Source organism: Erpetoichthys calabaricus, chromosome 2 (assembly GCF_900747795.2).
Source record: "Erpetoichthys calabaricus chromosome 2, fErpCal1.3, whole genome shotgun sequence".
Taxonomy (NCBI): Eukaryota; Metazoa; Chordata; class Cladistia; order Polypteriformes; family Polypteridae; genus Erpetoichthys; species Erpetoichthys calabaricus.
Window position 1 is genome coordinate 151175959 of NC_041395.2, and position 20413 is coordinate 151196371.

General features: G+C 39.8%; 1 protein-coding gene across 1 annotated transcript; it reads right to left on the minus strand.

Moving 5' to 3' along the window:
* Nucleotides 1-2850: 2850 nt before the first annotated feature.
* On the minus strand, nt 2851-6926 carry LOC114645443 (transmembrane 4 L6 family member 20-like). Its single transcript, XM_028793297.2, has 4 exons — nt 6714-6926; nt 5000-5065; nt 4713-4867; nt 2851-3274 (listed from the first exon to the last, which is right to left on the minus strand). The coding sequence occupies exons 1-4, from the start codon at nt 6894-6896 to the stop codon at nt 2998-3000; spliced, it is 681 nt and encodes a 226-aa protein (XP_028649130.1). The 5' UTR covers nt 6897-6926; the 3' UTR covers nt 2851-2997.
* Between the last annotated feature and the right edge of the window lie 13487 nt (nt 6927-20413).

Sequence of the window (20413 nt, forward strand, 5' to 3'; positions counted from 1 at the left end):
GTTGTCTGTACAGAGAACAGCAAAATTCTCCCTTCCTAATAACATGCAACACTGGTTCAAAAATGAAATACATCAGACATCAAATTGTCTCTGAAAGATACCAAGCCCCTGGCAGCAGTATGCTCTGCAACAGAAGGTAGGCTTTTTCTGTACTTTAATGGTGTTTTACAGCTTGTTTTCCTTCACAATCAACAAATGAAAATATTCAATATTTCTTGTAGCATCATAGTTTATACTCTTTCTTGCTTAACATCTGCAACTTTAAGTTGTTTCTGCTCAAGTAGTCAATGCGCAAGTTATGTGTAATTTGGGAAAGAAGCATCCAAAAGGATTACTTACCCCCCACCTCACCCCCATAAAAACATGGTCATTTGTTTATCTGTTACTTACCCAGTATTGTTGCTCGTGATGGCCGTGTAGATGGCTGACATTTTTCAAGGATGTTTTAATATTTGCTGCTGTTCTGCGTGGACAAACAGTGAAGCCTGTTGTATCAGAAACGTTGACGTCTCCATTCTCCATGAAAACAGGAGCTTAAAAATTCACAACTGTCCCTAGAAGCAACACGGGGTAAGTAACTTATTAAAAAATATATATTACTTTGTCAGGTTTTAAAATTAAACCTTAATGTTGTGCACCTTTTCTAGAGCTTATTGAAATCAACATATGGTGTGTGTGTGTCTGTGTGTGTATATATATAAAATATGTATATTATTAGTACAGCAAACAACTAAAATGTCTTCTGTGCTATCTACTTTTCTTGCTAAGTTCCATTATCTGCATGACTCTACTGAAGTGGTCGGGGAACAGGGGTAAATTATACGGTAAAAGTGATATTTTCGGTGGTAATAAGGACTCAGTAAAGACATAGGTACATAAATAAATAAAATGCTTGTTTCTTGTTGCGACTTACATTTTTCTTCCTGATCTGTTAACTCGCTAGAAAGTGGCATATCTAAACGAACGTATCTCGTAGAGTGAGCTCCCGGTCCGATTGCAACCAATATTTATAACTTCACCGCGCGTCGAACACAAAAGCGGTAACACTGTGCGGGTGGGGGGCACGCGTCTGTTAAAAGGAGGCGCCGAACGTCCAAAGATTAATTCTACCAAATACCGAAGATTGATTCGCCATGGAGAAGCCGAACTAGACGCATCGAGTCCACCACCGCCAGCGACTACAATAATTGAAAGCGCCTATATCGCGCCACTACCGCTGCCGAAAACACCAGGGAGAGACGACTCGAGCGCATACATCACGCCCTTTTGCACGTTGAAACCCTCCCGCTGTAGCCTCAAATAGATTCGCTACAATATTTTGCTGAAAAACTTCGACGATCAAGGTAAGACAGTGTTGTATTATCACTTTGGTGGCCGGTGATACGTATGTGGTATCATGATTGCGCCGACCGTTGGTGTCTGGTGATACGACGTACTAACCACGTTTTCGTCAACCATTTTTGCTCCATAGCACACCTCGATCCTTATGCATATTTCCTTTTTTTGTTTTTTTTGGAAATTCAATTAAGACTATTAGAAAAATAATTTATTTATGTCGTAATCTATTTTTTTTTTTTTTGCATCGATCTACATTGAATTTTGAAGACGACTGATAAGACTGTATTTGGTAGGTGGGAGTAAAAGATTTTGCACATAATTTCAGCCAGAGAAAAGATATCCGCGTTTAGATCAAAGCTTTTATATTGGAGACAGAAAGTAGAACAAAACAAGATAGCAGCCTTTTCAAAATTAGCTTTGTTTTTGGAAGATTGTGAAAGTATTACTTTTGACAACATCAAGGATACAGTTATAAGGCATCTTACCAATCTCAAAGAGCGGTTCTCAACTTATTTTCCAGATATTGATTCACATACTGTCAGTTGGGTTATAGATCCCTTTAAATGTGAAATTGCTGATGTACCAGAAAAACCTCAAGGATTGCTAGAGGCACTTCTCGAATTACGATGCAATAATGAGGCAAGTTTGGAATTTAAAAACAAAGCAGACTTGTCTTATTTTTGGATGACAAAAGCTGCAGAGGCTTTCAATATTGCACATGAGGAGGCAGTCAAAAAGTTGCTACCTTTTGCAACAACCTACCTTTGTGAGCAAGGGTTTTCTGCTTTGTTAAATATAAAAACAAAACACAGAAACAGATTGGAGCCCACAGACGATATTCAAATTGCTTTGACATTAAAATGCCCTAATTTTGATGTCATTGTTTCAAAAATGAAACCACACCATTTCGCCAAGTGACTGTTGTCCTTTTATTTTATTATTTATCCTTTTATTTTTATATTATATTTGAAAACAGGTTCAATAAATAATTTGAATTTAAAAACTTTTTTTTTCCTTTCAAATCATGGGGGTAACGGTGACTTAAATAAACAAATTTTGGGGTAATGGGTAAAAAAGTTCCCAGACCCCTGCTCTACTGTAATAAAAATTGCTTTTAAACTATCAGTTAGTCCTGTAAAGCCACACTGTTAAAGACAGAATAATGTTACTTTGTAATGAAGTTTCCAAGTACAATACAATACAATTTATTTTTATATAGCCCAAAGTCACACAAGGAGTGCTGCAATGGACTTTAACAGCCCCTGCCTCTTGACAGCCCCCACCGCCTTGACTCACTAAGAAGACAAGAAAAAAACTCCCAAAAAGCCCTTGTAGGGGAAAAATGGAAGACGCTTAGGAAAAGGCAATTCAAAGAGAGACCCCTTTCCAAGTAGGTTGGGCATGCAGTGGGTGTCAAAAAATGGGGGTAAGTACAATACAATACACAGACCAGAACACAAGTAATCCTCAATACAGTAGTGCAATAGAAATATTACAAGTACAGATCAGAATTCGACAGGCGATGATATCACTTAATCTGATTTAGATTTGTTCAGAGTCCTGGAGACCTCGGCCATCAGTCTGCCTCCCCTATTGGCCATTTCACAGCCGAGTCAGCGCTGGGCCAGCCAATCCAAGTATCTGCTGCCTCTGCATATTTCACATGTGCATATCTCTTCTGCGTTTGGATGTTCCACACAAACAACCAAATGTTCCAGAAACAATCTGCAGGGCACTAAGAAGAATTTCAAGCAAGGCAACCATGCTGAGTCCTGCAAAGGCAATCAGGTGGATGTTCTTCTGCTGCATTTCATTCAAGTCCAGCGTTGTTAAAACACCTTGTCCAGTTCCCAGCAAAGCCCTGGTTTTATTCATCTCGCTGTTACAGCCATTTTCAAAGTACCACTTCATGTTAAAATTAACATTTGAAATTAGGCTAGAAGGCAAGGAAATAAACATCGTGATTAGCAAGTTGCTTCAATGCCTTATTTGTATAAAAGCCTCTTTTTTTCTAAAGCAGTATCACAATCTCTTAGATTTGTCCTTTCATATTATAGTAAACACTCGTAGGTAACATCCATTCATTGTCAGAACTAGCAGAGTAATCTTTCCTATAGTGCTTTCCATGGTGGGCACTGTTGTAACTTTTTCTAGTGTAAATGCTGATAAACTTTGCAGTTCTTCTGTAGGTGTTGCTACTCTACAAAGCGTCACCAAGGACACACTGCTGTTGTCTCGTTCATTGTGCACGCAAAGAAAGCCATTATGTAGCACCCTTCAGGATAAGCATCTTTGAAAAAAGCATGCCACTTTATGGAAGCACCATTAATAGTACAGCAAACAAATAAGTGCCTTTTGTAGTGTAAATGCATACAAATGTTTTATTAGCCATCAGACTTTCTTTATGCTTGACTCCATTCTGTATGTGCTGAGTAATTCGCTCAAGCAAAAAAAATGCAAGTTTGTCATCTTTCCAAATTTTAATCATCACAGCATTTTTAACTTTCTTTTCTGACAGAGTTTGACAAAGATGATTGAAACGGTTTTGAGCCATCGAAGTAGCCCCGTGGTGACCACTCGGCGCTCCTTCCAATGAGAACATTCTCTGTTGAGAGAGAGAGAGAGCGCCAAGGTGTAGCGCATTTGTCCTGCCTCGTGTGTCTTGCGCGGCCCAGCTGAGTGGGCGGACTCGCCGATATGAGCCCCGCCCACCGCGCCCTGCCCTGGACGAAGCTGGATGTCCGATATAGCGTCTCAATTAAGCACAACAGTACAGCACCGAACGCGCCAGTCTGGCCAATCCCGTCACTGCTTACTCCTAGCAGTCGAGCGGCTGTATATACATGTGCAGTGATTAACCGAGCACACTGTCAGCTGGAGAAAATCCAAAAGTACACTTTGGGTTCTGAAATGTGACACACAACACTATAGGCATAACCCCTTAATCAAGGTCGGGTCGCGGCCTCAATGTGCAGTGTCCATTCACATACGCACGGGGCCAACTTTTGAAAATTCCAGTGAAACAAAAAACTGCGATTTGAGAGAAGTGAAAGGAAAAACAGACATATCAAGGGAAGAGTATTTAAACTCCACAAAGACAGTGATCGGGGCCGACATTGCAAGCCTGGATCAAAGGAGCAGCCGCATTAACCACTACGCCAAGGTACTGCAGCGTAGTTTATCGGCGCTTAATCGGGTGACCTCGGTGTCAAACATAAGAACGCATGGCGCTGTTGTGCTTTAAGCCTGACGTGAAAGTGAGCGGGAATGCACCTGAATTTTATGCAGGCACCCCGCGGTCTGTTCAGTAAACAAAGTCCGTCTTTCATCAACTTGGTCGAAATACTTTTCACATAACTGCATGAAATTCTTACCTGATATTCCTCAGGTTAAAGTCACACGACTCCACAGTGGCATCTTGGCTGACCTCGCACAGTAATGGCCCTTGTGCCAGGGCATAGAGGGATATAAGCACACAATAAAGGGCCCCCGCAATGCCGACAATGCTGAGGAGGGCGGACGTCAGCATCTGCGAAGAAAACATTTGTGTTACTGATGGCAAGGAACGAACTCCAGAGTAATCCGGCGCAGGAAGGGAAAGGCAAAAGTTTCAAGTGGAAATTAGGGTTGACATGACTAGTGATGCGGCGAGACTGCTCACCCCAGTTCTGGAATTGCAGCTTCCTCTCTTTTTAGCAGCAAACGTCATGGCAACCACAGGTAGGACCTTTAAAAAATTAAGAAATGAGAGGATTATTCGTTTAGTCTTCACTGTAAACAAGCACAATTTGCAGGGTGTGTTGATAGTTAGACAGACGGGGGTTTCGTGTGAAATGTGCCAGTATTCTAAACCGATGCTTGGTTTGTGATGCCCCGGTCTACTGGGCCAGTCTTGTGTAGCACTTGCCATCTGACCCCACTGTCTGCCGCACATAACATGCCTATCTACTGTAGATAAGACTCTGACGTTAAAACTGCAGCTGAGGTTTAGTTTATCAGTGGCTTTATTTTTCCACGCCTTGCTGAAACCTCTTCTTGAGAAAAAACAATAAAAATGACGTATCCGTTCAGTCACGAACTACAAAACCATACTGTAGTCTTGATTTTAAGTAAACAGAATTGAAATGACAGTTTCCATTCCTACATGGTATGTACAAAGCGCGAATATTGATTGTCATGTTAATTGACCGACATACAATGTCCACACTCAAATGTAATTGGCATGTACTTTTAATGCCTAATAACACATCCACAAAACAGTAAAGCAAAGGTTCTTAAACTTTCTTCTCGTGACCCAATTTTGCCTTTTCCCGCTGTGCGTCATCCAGGTTGTGGGACTGCCTCCGATCGTTGTCCCGGGGGTGGGTGGTTGCCCCTCTTAGTGAATCGTCGATAATATTTGGCGGGGAAGGGGGTTCCCCATTGGCGGATCGTTGCAGTTCGTCGTCCGTTTTTCTCACTCTTGATCAATCGCCAACGTCATCGTTCAGGTGGGATTAGTCTCATCGCAAAGACATTCCGCAAACCGTCCGCGACCCATTCTCATTCCGTATAAATTGTAACTCACGACTCGGCGCCGCCCAAAGTTCAGACATCCCGGAGCCACAAATGCGTCGCGACACATAGTTTATGAAACACTGCTGTAGAGGATACATTGTTTTTTTTCCCCAATGTGCCACTGCATTTAAACATCCATTCAAACATTCTTGAAATCACTGAATCCACTGCAGAATCGGGGGCGCCAGAACCACAAAGCTGCGACAACAGCAGGCAGGATGGCGAAACGCAGACGCGCACACATGACACAAAGTTACATTAGCAACTTGAAGTAACCATTGAACCCAAACTGTACGGAGAGGACATTTAAACGTATTAGTCAGTGACTATTTTGACATTCAAACCCGTTTTCATGGAGTGTTTACGCTGTTTTACTAATCATTGCGCATCCACATTAACTCACTTTTAAAAAATGCAGTAAATATACTAAGTAACGGTCCATCTCATTTATCTACTGTTACGGTATTCAGTATAGTAAAAGCAAAAATACGATAAACTGATCAGTTCTATCGGTTCCTCTGTATAATTGCGCTCAGAATGCTTAAGTAGATACTTGCTGATCGCTTTAACTTTAAAAATGTGCAGCGCTAGTAAAGACTAGAACGTGTCCGCGCTTTGATAATTCAGAAATCAAGCAAGCACTTCTACACATCATCACAACAATACTTCATCTATGTATATGTGAAACATCAGGAAAGCACGTTACTGTCTACGTAAATGACCTTTCGGAACTTCACTTTGGACCCCAATACACAGTGCCACATCACCCGAGACTTCTCGACCTGTAGATCCCATTAGAATGAAATTACCCAACTTACGAGAATGCCGCCGCCTAAGATTCCTGGTAACCACCACTCATAGCACGAAATGGCATTTTCAAATGGGGAGCCTTCTGTAGCGTAGTCGGCAACGAGCGGAACGAGGTTTAGGCCAATGGCAAGAATGGCCAAAGTTAGGAGAAAATATCCATTGCAAGACGTGAGGGCCTCGGAGCAGGTCATCGTAAGGCGCGAGCGCTAAGCTGCCGAATCCGACTCAGTGTGGCTTGTTGAAGAATATCTCTCTATAAATCACCTACCGCTAGTTAAATATTACTAGGATATTCAAAGTGCCTTATGATGTGGGAGCAGGGTCCACATGTACTAAAGGAGGAAATGGGAGCGACGATCGAACCGCCATTTGATTTATATGGGCATCGATTAAGCAAAAAAAAAAGTGTGTATGTGAAAGGTTAAGTAGTCATGTTATTTTTTTCTTTTATAGTATTAAACCATTTAGACAAGAGGGTACTCAGATCTGGTCCTGAAGGCCTGCAGTGGCTGCAGGCGTTTGCTGTAACCATTTTTTTTAATTGGAGCCTGTTTATTTACTACTAAAGCAATAGTTTTGGAGGGCTCAGTTTGAGTTAACTTGTGTCAAGGTTCAGAACCCTTAATTACATTCAATTGTGTTAAGGTTGTTTTGCCTGTTGTGTTCACCATCTGTCAGTTAATAATGAAGTACAAATGGCAAAGGCACCACCAGCTCTCCAGCTGACAGGCATGCATCATGAAATATCCGTGTTAATAAATTGCTTAGATGAATGACAGAGACAGGAAGGTCCAAGAGGTACAGATCTGAGAACATACAGATAATGTTCTGAGAAAATGGAAAACCTCCAATGTGATAAAATTTGTCTTGGAAAAATGAAAGCACTAACAAGCCATATAATTAAATCCCAAGTGTCATTATCTGCTCATGTTGGAGTATAATTACGAAACTGGTTAACCTGCAGCCTCTGTGGACCTCCAAGACCGTAGCTGAGTCCCCCTGATTTAGACGAGAACAGGCCATTTAGTCTAACCAGTCTTGTCAATCTTGTTCACCTATTTCTTCAAAACTAACATCATGTTGAATTATGAAGGTTCCCAAAGTACCATTGTCTGAACATTTATAGAAAAATACATGCAGTGAACAAACAGATACGGATGTAGACAGATAGATTGATAGAAAAGGAGCTATATAAAATGTAGATAAATATATAAATAGATACGAAAGGATCTACATACTGTAAAATGTAGTTAAAGAGACAGACAGACAGACAAGAAAGGCGCAGGGGTGGATCTACCATGAAACAAATGAAGCTTAAGTTTCAGGACCCCCAAATCCCAGATGGTCCCAGAAGCGACTTTACTCCAGATTGCTTCAAAATTAAAGATGTGTACTGTATTAGAAGGGGTTTTTAAAAAAGTAATAATACAGTGTAAATCAATACAAAATAATAGTTAAAATAAAAATTAAAAGGTTTACTCAAAGTATCATGTAGGCTGGCTGTAATCAAATCAAAATCATTCAAATTCAGGATGTTTCATTCCAAATATATTTAATATAAAATAATTATAAATAATTTGAAACACTATTAACATTTATGACCAAAATTACAATTTTTAAAATAAAATTGTTTATCTTAAGCTACCCATAATCAAAAAAATGAAAACATATTTAGTTTACTTGTGGCCACTGTAAAGGACACATTTCAGTAATTTTTATTTACACAAATAATGTTAAAAAACCTTAAAATATACTAAAAATGTAATGCAATTACAATAAACAATAACAATTTTTATCTGTGTGCAATTAAAATCTCTCTATTATAATAAAAAAATCCTGGGACGAGACAAACTTTTTCAGAGAGATACTTTCACATCCCGTGAGACGAGACTTTATGCCAAGAGATTTAACCACACTCGGGGACGGAAATAAAAGAAAACGAGTAGATGACAAAGTAGAACATCATAAAGAATTCAAAAACATTGGCGCGGTACACATGCAGAGCAGGTTAGAGATAATGAAAGTACTAAAATTCTAAAGTCTCAAAGAAATAGTAGTAAAGATCACATTAGCGCAAACATATGGAAATTATTAATCGGTGAAAGAACGGAACATTGAAAAGAGATCAAATATATTGTTCGGATTTAAACTTTAAGTCGGAGACTTGTTGATCGTCTAATTCGTGTTGCCATCAGGGAAAAGTAGTGTTTCTTCCCAATGAAGAGGCTTATCTGCAAGAATTAAAAGATTTGTTTTTTGGTGAAAATGAAATCCACATACGCAAGCGGCAGAGACGCAAAGTGGCTGGCACGTAGCACAGGCTGGGGTGTTGGCGATCAAAGTGAGCAGGGGGCAAACCCCCTAGTACAGTAATAATTAAAAGTGTGCAATTAAAATACAGTAATAAATTAAAGGTATTAATATCATCTTTGTATACAAACAGTAGGTGACATGTTGTAACAAAAAAGGGGCGCCATGGAAAAGGTAGTCACAATGCTAGCGTGAATCCTGTGACAGCATTTGTGATGGCAATCTGGACAAAGATTTTTTTCAATAAAGTGTTCATAAGGATACAATATTTTATTTGCCCCCACTCAAAAATAAATGTTATATTTAGAAAAGTAAGGTAATAAAGGTGAAATAGTATTAGATTAGACCTGCATGTATACAACATCGGCGTAATTTTCATCCTCCCATAACTTGAAAACTATAAGGCATAAAGTGACTTTGACATGTGAGATGATCTGGTACAGCAATTTTAAATTAAAATCTGACATGTAGTGGCTCCATTTCTTTTTTAAATTGTGCTGATCTGATGTGGAACAGCCTCATTGAAGAAGATAACAGTCGGTTACCGAGGCCTACTTGCTGGACCCCAAAACTGTAGTTCTGCCCCTGGAATGGAGCTACATAACATGCTGACAGTCATGAAAGGAGCCATATAAAAGATAGGGAGATGAGGAAGGGAGTGTTCCATCGCACTTCGACCCTCTAAGTGGATTGAGCAGGTTTGAAAATGTGTGGATGGATTTAGATTAGCTGGATATTTTGATTAAATACTCCGTGTCATTACACATCTGATTACTTTAATGCCACCTGAAAACTAATGCAGTAGATCCATTCATCCATCCATTTTCCAACCCGCTGAATCCGAACACAGGGTCACGGGGGTCTGCTGGAGCCAATCCCAGCCAACACAGGGCACAAGGCAGGAACCAATCCCGGGCAGGGTGCCAACCCACCGCAGGACACACACAAACACACCCACACACCAAGCACACACTAGGGCCAATTTAGAATCGCCAATCCACCTAACCTGCATGTCTTTGGACTGTGAGAGGAAACCGGAGCGCCCGGAGGAAACCCACGCAGACACGGGGAGAACATGCAAACTCCACGCAGGGAGGATCCTAAGACTATACCTCATCTATTAATTTATGACCTCTAAACACGTACATATTTTATTAGTTTACAGGTTGAAATATCAGTGCTGCTCCAGAAAGTACGTAGCTAAAGCCGCATCATTATTGCTCAACTCTGACTGCAATCAGTCACATAGTTATGAAACGTCTTTGTGGGTTCAGATTTCCATCAGTGTGATTTTTTTTTTTTTGCAGAACATTTATGGGAATTGCTGACAAATAAGAATTCACAGGAAATCTTATTTTATAACAGAGACACATCTGCCTTCCTCAAAACTGAATGGATGATACAACCCCTAGCAACAATGATGGAATCACTACTCCCGGAGTGTGTTCATTCAGCTGGTTTACAGATATGATCCAAATAGCTGAACATTCTGGCATTGTTAAACATACTTATAAAATTAAATGAAATTGTTGTAATTAATGGCACATTTTTTGTTCAGAACAAGTAGAGGAAAAAATTATGGACTCACTCAACGAGGAGGAAAAAATTATGGAATTGTTAATGCAAAAAATGACATTTAGTAAGACAGCAGAATGAACATCCTCCAAGAGCAGTGAGTCCATCATTTTTGCCAGAGGTTGTACTGCAGAATATGAAGACCGTGTTCAAGGCTTCGTTCAAAATAAGTTGAGCCCACGGCCTCCATAAGAATAATGCAGAAACTGCAAATCATTTGCTCAGTGTTCTGTCCTAAAATAAAGAAAAAATGGTGTTTGCTATATTTACATTTATATGTACAATTTTAAACTTTTACTAATATACAGTAAAATTATTATTGTCATTGACATGTTAGCAGTCACTGGTAGCTAACCTGAGGGAGACACCAGGCTACGCTCCTAAAAAACAGGATAAGGTCGTCAGACCCACTTCCAGCTGCGCAATATTTCTCAAATATCATATCTGTGTTTCACATCATAACTAATTGATAATATCGATACACAATCATTTATCTTTATTTATAATCAAACTTTGTATTAAAATAATATTTTAATCAAAAACAGTGGTGGAATTTGTTCATGATTACATATGCATTATCTAGTTTACGTGCAAAGTTAAAAAGAGTTATGGTCGCCAAAAACATAGAGAAAGTGTTTGCATTATACAATATTTGTTGCAATAAATTGCTGCAGGTAATACAGAATTTAGCTGCATTTAATTATGATAATTATGGCAGAAATAAAAAAAAATATATAAAATTAAATGTATTACCAGGAACACAACAGGGACGTAGTAACTTATTGTTCTCATTACATCTTTGTATTTACATGACATGTTCAATATTTACACATTATTGTTAAACTGATGATGGATAAGTTAAAATAAGATTAATAATAGTTATTGAAATTATATGCGTTACATTGAATACAGTTTTTAATATCGTGTACATATTTATATTTCCACAAAAAAAAAATTTGGATGGTTGTTTAAATAAAAGACTACTTCTGTTGAGTATTTTTTTCTCAAATTTCATATCTGTTTGCTTTATATCATTAACAAATATCTACAGTATACAAAATTTGGATCATCTATTTGTAATTGTAACCATAGTTTACTTGAAACTTCGCAAAAGTATTCAGTTAAAGTACCACTTGCAGTTGCCAGAAGTGCCCCAAAAGTTGATAGGATTCCTTATCTCTCCATATAATACGCTACCTTGGCTGTCCGTTTGTCTGTCCAGGATTTTAAATCACCTGTAGCTCGCAAACCATTTCACTTATTGACTTGAAATTCGGTACACATATACTACGTGACGTCTAATATCCCCTGTCAGGGTGATGATTTTAATTCCTCTTTTTATTTTAATTTTATTTTATTGTAGAATCAACTCTCGGCAGCACGCAGCAGGGCAGCCATGCAACACATGCGTACGGGCGCCATTCTCATCCCTACCACCTCGCCGTCACTTCCCCTATCTCTTCAAATCTTAAATCATTCTTGAGGCAGATTGAAGACTTAAGAGCCCACTTAAGTGAAAAATTAAGGAAAACACAACACAAACACTGGCTTAATCAGTTTTAATGCGAAAAGATGCCAACAATAGAAGAGAAGTAGTGGGCCACTAGGGTGGAGAAAAGAAGAGCTGCTCAGGAAGCAGCAAGCACATCAACCTCTGAGCAAATGAATGGTAAACGTACAGAGAAAGAGAATGAAAACTATGAATGCTCAAGTCAAGTGTATTCGTGCAGTGTGCCGTTACTGGTTTTCCATATAAAGTAGGTGTACAAAATCTCATTGATCTGGGTCAAAGCATTTTCGAGTTATCATGTTTACATACAGACAGAGAGAGTGGTCCCATAGGGAAACCATTTTGGTTCCGAAAAGACCCATCTACATGAAAGTTCCAGAAAGAACATTTATTTATTTATGTCTATAACAGGCTCCATAACCATGAACAAATGGTAGCAGATTTGTGAAATTCCAAGAAGTCATGATTTTAAAAGGACTCTTGCTGCTCACAATCCCACAGGCTAAGTCCGGTGTTTCTAATCTGTTAGCTTCCTGCTAGGCAGCCTACCATATATTAAAGATTTCATATTTTTCTTCATATCAGGAAGCTTTTCCAGGCACAAAGAACTAACTTCATATGCAGAGGACCCTTCCCAGAATGGAATGCTGCTTTGTCAAGCAATGGTGCGACGAGGAAGCACACAACCAAGTAAAGAACCAAAAAGTGTCATTAAAGAACTGTTATTTTTAAGAGTGCATTGTAGGTCCCACTAATGTGGATGTAGCACTGGCACCAGGAATCCCTCTCTATTGTTTTCATTGTGTCATTTCCTTAAGTTCCTGCCACCAGCTCTGATACGTGGCCTCTTGATTCTTAACTGTTGTACGTTTTAAATCTGTGAAAGTGTGACTGCTCATTTCAGACTGTGTGGACGTGGCTGTGGTTGCTTGTTTTCCTTTTGTGTTCTCCAGCAGATGACGGGCCAGTACCCTAAGCTCCACTACTTTCACATTCATTGTTTTCGGTATGTTTTGCGCTATACTTGTTTTTCATGCAAAATGGAATCATAAAAGTTCTGAACCACAGAACTTTTACAGCTACTTCTAAATGTTGATCTTCAACACAAAGAAGTTGACAGTCTAAGATAGTGTCAAAAATCCACTAGAGTTTTAACAATATATAAAAAATATATATATACATATAACACAGTAGGCTTGATAACATGGCAGTGTTATAGCGGTGCTTGAAACCTCAACTCCCAGCAGTCCCTGCAGTGGCTCCGATTGGTCATCTGCTGAGGGTGCAGGGGCTGTTGGGTACAAAGAGGCTGGCACAACATTTAAAAGGGAGCTATAGTGTTGCCATAAAAGGGAGAAGTATTTTGTGTTTCATGTCTAGTAAAGTTCCTGTCTGTCCACCTTCCGTTGTGATACCTATGCCGTCTCATTTTTGTCCTGGATCATTTCTGGGTTGGGGTCTGGATTGTGTATTGTCTGACTGTTATGTGAGGACTGTATGTGGATTTATGGTCATCCTGTGAAGAAAGGAGCACTCCTGAACCATCCACCCGTCTTCACCATTTCAGTAACTACCGGTAAGACTATCTTTACATTCCCCTTCAACGTGCGGCTCTCTGGACTATTTACCTTCATCTTTACATTACATCAGTTGACGTTTTTTCATGGACTTTACTGTGTGTGATTATTGTTGTGGTTTGTTTTCGTTTTGATTGTACATCGCCGTAAGGGGAACTGGGGTGGGATCATTGTTTTCATTTATTATTAATACATTCTTTATTTGTTGTTTTATTACCAGTGGCTTTTTGTCTCTGTTTGTGAGTATGTGAGGGTTGGGCCAAGGCTGGATGCGTCCCTGGAATCTCCACTAAAAAAATAAATAAATCACCGTCTCTTCGACAGTGTGAATCTTAGCGGCACCGGACCGCTACAGTGTAAGTAAGAATTCTGAAGTCCTATGCTTAATGCAATCAATGTCCAACTTACTGTGCTTTTCCAGAAATTGTCAGCCTTGTGCTGGTTCCTGGTTCTGGTTCATGGTGGTACTGGACACTGCAGCAGGATGAACAATGTTAAGAACTTATTTATGAACTGTAGAAACCTGTGTGAGCTCAAGGACAACATACAGACATATGTCTCTGAGTTGAATGGCTGAGTTCTGTGACATCAGCAGCTGTGGCCACCAAAACCTCGTAAGCTGGAGTGAATCAGCCACATCACTTACATGTTTGTAATCATCCCCAAGCTATAATTGTAACAACTTTAAGAAGATATGTTTGGAAAGCCAGAGGTATGAATGAATACATTTAGATGGGAAAGCAATAAAGAAATGGAGTGAGAAAGGTACCAATCTAACTAACCTAAGAGTCCGGCTGAAGACCAACTGAACGTGTGTTTGGGATGACGCAGTAGCCACAGAGGGGCTTTCACTCATTCTCTAGGCTGAATTTGGACCAACCCCCCCAAACCTCTTTGTACCTTAATGTGACTTTGGAAGCCTGGATGTGATGACTGAGCAGGCCTATGTCTGGTTCACTAAGTGCGTCATCAATACTCAGAACAAGCTGCACCTTCATCTTCCCGTCTATCGGCTTCCTGTTTATTCTCATATCTCATGGCTATCACAAGACTTGTAAAACACTTGGTGGAAATGCCCTGGAATGAGTTAGCTTACCAACATGCCTCTCCTTATTTCCTTATTACCCTGGCGCATGACACAGCAACTGGAATGATCAGTGCAGTCACGTTTTATTTATCTTCTCTACCTCTGTGTCTGTTGTTCCGTTGCATTTGGCAGAAGTCCTTACTGGGACAGCCACCACAGTAACTCAGCTCTTTGAGTTCTGAACAACTCCTCAACAGAGTTTTCATTCTCACCTTAGCTCTGGAATTATTTAAACATATTTTTCTTTCTTGCAAATTTTACATTAATTGCTTCAAATGAGAAACAATCAGTAGAATTTATTTTAGCTGTCCACAGTTGCTCCCAGCCTCCAATAACCCTACAATTGGATTCAGTAGACTGAATGAGTGGATAAATGGATACATTTTACCCTGCGGTGGGCTGGCGCCCTGCCCGGGGTTTGTTTCCAGCCTTGTGCCCTGTGTTGGCTGGGATTGGCTCCAGCAGACCCCCATGACCCTGTAGTTAGGATACAGCGGTTGGAAAATGGATGGATGGATACATTTTACTTTACTTGTCACCCCTTTTATGTACAGTACAGGAATGGATCGTGTCACCTCAATTTACTTACTAAGATGTTCTCTTCAATCTTCTCAGTTTCTTTTGTTTGTCATGAACATGGACATCTGCAGTCCATCTTGACAGAATAACTTGCGAGGTAAGCACAAACAGAGAACAGGATGGCAGTCCATCATCAGCTACGTTCACTCGCTCAGTCACTCACCCTGGGCCAACGTAAGGCACTGCCACATTATTCAACTTTTCCAGAGACTTCATTTACATAATCTTAGCGAGCTGGGGGCAGTTGGAGTGCACTCACATGATGCTCTGTTGTGTAGCTTGACATTCCCAGTGACTCCCTCCATCATGTCTGCCACTCCCCCCCAACAGCAATCAAAAAGTTTTGTGTCTTTAGTCATAAGGGTGCATGTGAGAGCTGACAACCAATGAGCATTCACCTGAAAGTACAATTCATATAACACAACGACAAGGAATAAAGGGCACGGGTGTTTTAGATCTTACAAACAGAAGAAATGCTTGTCTGCCTCAAGTCTCATGTTTTATGTACCATGACAGAATGAAAAACGAGAAAGACAGAATATGTGGTGCTCTGTCAGGCAGAATATTTTTGACTGTCCGATAAAGAAGCAAGCATGCGATACTTTGGAAATGTCATAACGGTGCTAGAAAGTCATCACATGTAATTTCTAGTAGCGTAAATTGCTTTCCTCAGGCAGAGAGATCAGCAACTGCAGTCGTCAAGTTTGACATGTGCACTGACTAGAAGTTGTGTAAGGTGACATCGACGTTAGATTCACCAAAGAAACCAGAAGAGGCAGTAGGGAGTCTCACAGGCACAGAGAGAATTGGCACCATATACACAGGCGGTGACCGTGCTGGAAAGGGGTCGCACATTCAAAGACCTCGAGGTGAGGTAGCAGCACCAACCAGTCCTCCTTTTCTTGCTTATATGAACATATACAGGTTGCTATATGCCTGTGTCCTCTTTAAGATAGTTGTCACTATTAGAATGAAGTAGGTTTGAGATTTATATATTATAGCTTGCAAAAATTAAAAATTAAATCTACACGAGCTTTTGCAAGTTGACTATGTGATTTTCTTAGGCTAGCTAATTGTTACATGTCCTAGTTAAGTTTTTTCACAGTTTATAAATGATAGAAAAGAATTTCTCTTGTAAATATACTGGGTTATACATTTTTTCCTGCTGCTTTTTTTCTTCTATTTTCCCAGTATGTTGAAACCCGAATTTAGTTTTGCAGACCGATTAAATGGTTCCAGGGCGTGTTGTTCTTATTTTTGCAACCTGACCAAAGTGTCACTGGAAACACAGAAAGGAAAAAAAGGCATGTTAAATACACAATTCATTATAGCAACAGTGGTACGGGCAAATCTCACATTTTGATAACGCAGTTATGCAACCTGGTTTACTGGAGTCTGCTTGTAATTCCTTAAATGTATGTTAGTGGAGGGCATGGGGTTAGGGGTCGGTAATCTGTTAAAACCTACATAAGAGAAAATGCAAATGTAATATAAAAATGTTGTAGCTAGGATTTGGCCCTAGGAGTCTGGAAGTCAGAGGAGTGCTAGCCACCATCAGTCACATTGTATTCGCCAATCGGTTAATGATCTTTTTATTCTTTGTTTACACACGTGTCAACAAAATTGAACTTGAAAACTGGTGATGTACTAAATGTTCATTTTAACGTTCATGTAAAATATAATCTCACGTGTTATATTTATTCTAGTAATTTAGTAAATGCTGCTAATGTCATCTTTGTATACGAGGAAATAAAAACCACGCCTGCTCTTGAATATGTGCCAAAACCAATGGATATTTGCAAAACAGTGTTTTAAAAGGCGAGTGCCATCTTTCTGTCCCACCACAAGCAATATGCAAAACGTCTCTCCCTCTCAGGCCCGGTAAGCCAATATTTTTAGTTTTTGTAAACTAGTTTCCTGTATCATCATTTTCAGAACAGTTTTAGGAATTGGCAGACTAGTATAGAAGAATATACAATGAGGAAGAAATATGAATGTTACCAATTATTAATCATAAAATAAATTTATCTAACATTTAATTTTAACATCCATTACTATTAATCAACAACAGAAAGCTTTTATTTCGGAGTCTCCAATGTTCAGTAACCTTCCTCCTTGAAAAAATAGAACAGTCTGAACCTATGCAGTCATGCAGTAGACTCAAGATTTTACATTGACCTGGAACCATTTGTGAGGTACTTTTCTTTTTGCTATCCGTAGTATGTAACTTGTGAGTTATTTTTCTCCTGATTTTCATCTGGATTCATAAGTAACTCTATACTTTTTGTAGCTGTAACATATTGACAACGTAGGCTTTTTTTAAATTCCAAATCAATTTATTGTTTTACATTAAAAATAATTCATTAAAAAGCACTTGGCATATACAAGGAAAATTAACATGTACAGACCCACTGTGTTATAGCGGGTCCGCGGCTTAGAAAAAAAGGCCAGTTTTAAAGAAATATTTAGCACACTTGTGGCTTATAGAGGGGGCATGCTAGTGTGGCCGGAGCGGTTCTCGGACGCCATGAACTCCGGGTGTTTCCTCGCTTATGTGCACAGGTGAGGAATCATCTGCATCTGATGTTGGGAACTGCTAATCGCCACACCTGTGCCACGTTCCCCATTATATATAGTAGGAGTGCGAGGGAGAAAAAAAAATTATCGGAAAGAGAACGGAGGTTAAAGGAGGAAGAAAGGGAGGCAGGAAGCGAAGAAGCAGGTGTGAGCGAGCGAGTAGGCTCGCTGTAAGGACAGGCAGCTGGGAGTAGTGAACCCTAGCGGGGTGTCTGGCCATCACCCAGGGCAGTGTGATTGGGTCGCTTCTGCTGAGCGCTTGAGAGGAACAGTAGTGACCGGAAGGTGGATGGCTCACTGCATAAGGCCGAGGAAGGCAGCGGGAGTCAGATTTGGGATCGGAACCCCAGCGTGAGAGCCCTGGCCGTTGGGGGGACCCAAGTCTCGGACCGGGTAGCGGTGCCGTACGGAGCCAGAGGACGGAAGGCAACCGGACATGGTGAAGGTCTGCTGCAGGTAGGGCAACTCCCCTTGTGCAGAGCCCAGATGGGAGAAGCAGGGGAGCCACCAGTTGAAGGTACCGGGCTTTGTTTTTAAAACACTTGCACCTTTTTTGCACCATCCCCTTGCTTCACTGGTGTCCTCACTGTCCAGCTCATCCGGTTACATTACCAACTGTGTCGGGTTCAAGAGGCTCCATAAAGGGAAGTGGGAGCCATGGCGTAGTACCCACATCATCATGTCACACACACAAAAATAATTCCTTGTGAAAATTCTGAAATGTAATATTAGGGAGAGGAAAGTAAAGAAGTATCACCGTTAGTTGTGCCTAGTAAGATTTCGGTACTTAACATTTTAATGGATAAGTGTTGTATTTTTTAAGTAGAAGTTATTTCTTCACAATCATGGTATATATGCATTTGCCGTGCAAAATTGTGTTCTGAAGTTAAGCATTTGATATATAATTTAAAAAAAAAAATCTTACCCTCACTGGCACTTTACAATAGATGGTAACAGGGAATTTCATCACCAGAACAGAAAAGCCTAAAAACTTACCAATGAAGCGGCAAAAGTTTCGATATAAGAAAACATGCCTTTCTTGTTTCTGATGCGTGTTGGTGACAACACCAAAAGGGATCTGGAAAAAATCATTTTATTGCATATTCCAGGTACTATTTTACTTTGAAAACTTGCCTTCCAATTTAAAGAAGCATGTTGAGGTAAGCTTTCCCTCCCACTTCTTCAGGAGCTAACACTAGAGTGAGGCCCAATTTGGCAAGACCCCAGTAAGCCTCAAGTCCCTGAGGTAAATTCAGGTAACACATCAAGTCTCTAATTTTGTGTCACAAGTCTTCAAGTCTCATGTTTGGTAAATACCTTCTCCAAATACAGTATATAAGCTTTTAATACATTCTGCCAATTATATTTGTTCAATCCCAAAGAAAACAAGAGCTTGCTCAACCACATTAGTATTTAATATTTTTATTATTATTATTATGCCATTTACATTTGGCACATGTACGCTTGTAACATGTTTTGAAATGTTTTAGCATAATAATAAAAGGCACACCCATACCATATAAAAAAATGTTATGGAAAACAAAAAAAAACCTGCAAGTTTTCATCTGTGATAATTCTGAAAAGCGGCAGTCTACACTTATTAAAATTGTTAGTGTACAAACAAGGACCATTGAACACTGTCATTCTCAACTTTTTTTCAAATCTTTGATCCAAGTTCAACTGAAATCAGTGATTCATTTGTAGATCTTTTTAAAATTAAAATTGTACTAAACATTTCAGCAGGAAATTATATAAATAACATTCCTTTAGTTGTATTATTAACAAAGCGATACCACAAAACATCTCCACCCCAACTCCCCTGTATTCACTCTTTCTCCCTTGACCAGTGAAAAATACACAGCTCACCTCACTGCTCACAGGCATTAAATGGAGGTGCGTGAAGAAAGTTGAAAGAGGAATTCATTAATAGATCTAGAACTTATTGCATTTACAAATAAAGTCAGATTTGATAACAGTTTGTTACATGTCCGAGAACAATTCAATCGAAGGTAAACTACCCCATGGCTAAACACATACTTAACAGGATTGCTAGGGCAGCTAGGACCCTCACTGCTACACTGAAGGGAGATGGGAGAGTCTTGTTGTTCATTGCCCAAAACAAGACACTGTTCTGGCCTTCATACATTGTAAGGTACTGACTGAGCTGAACAGCAGGTGAGCAGAAACTCGGTTTCCTTTGTCTCTTTCTGTAAACAGCAAACAGTCCTGTGTTCTTTCTGACTCCTGGCTGTGTTCCTCTGCAGTATCCACTGGCTGATAATTTTCAGACTTATCTTTCAGAATCAGATCTGTTACCAGAAATAACATACGCCGATCAGCCACAACTTTAAAACCTCTGACAGGTGAAGTGAATAACAATGATTATTTCATTACAATGGCACCTGTCAAGGGGTGGGATACAGTATATTAAGAAAGTGAAAGTGAAGACATTTTTTGAAGGTGATGTGTTGGCTGGAAGCAGACAAAATGGAC

Bases quoted from the DNA above. Each gene is read 5' to 3' on its own strand.
- LOC114645443 (XM_028793297.2), bottom strand. From the start codon at position 6,896: ATGACCTGCTCCGAGGCCCTCACGTCTTGCAATGGATATTTTCTCCTA. The intron at 5,066-6,713 runs GTAAGTTGGGTA...AATTTTTTAAAG, and splicing joins TCTTAGGCGGCGGCATTCTC to GTCCTACCTGTGGTTGCCAT. The intron at 4,868-4,999 runs GTGAGCAGTCTC...TTTTCTTCGCAG, and splicing joins GCTGCAATTCCAGAACTGGG to ATGCTGACGTCCGCCCTCCT.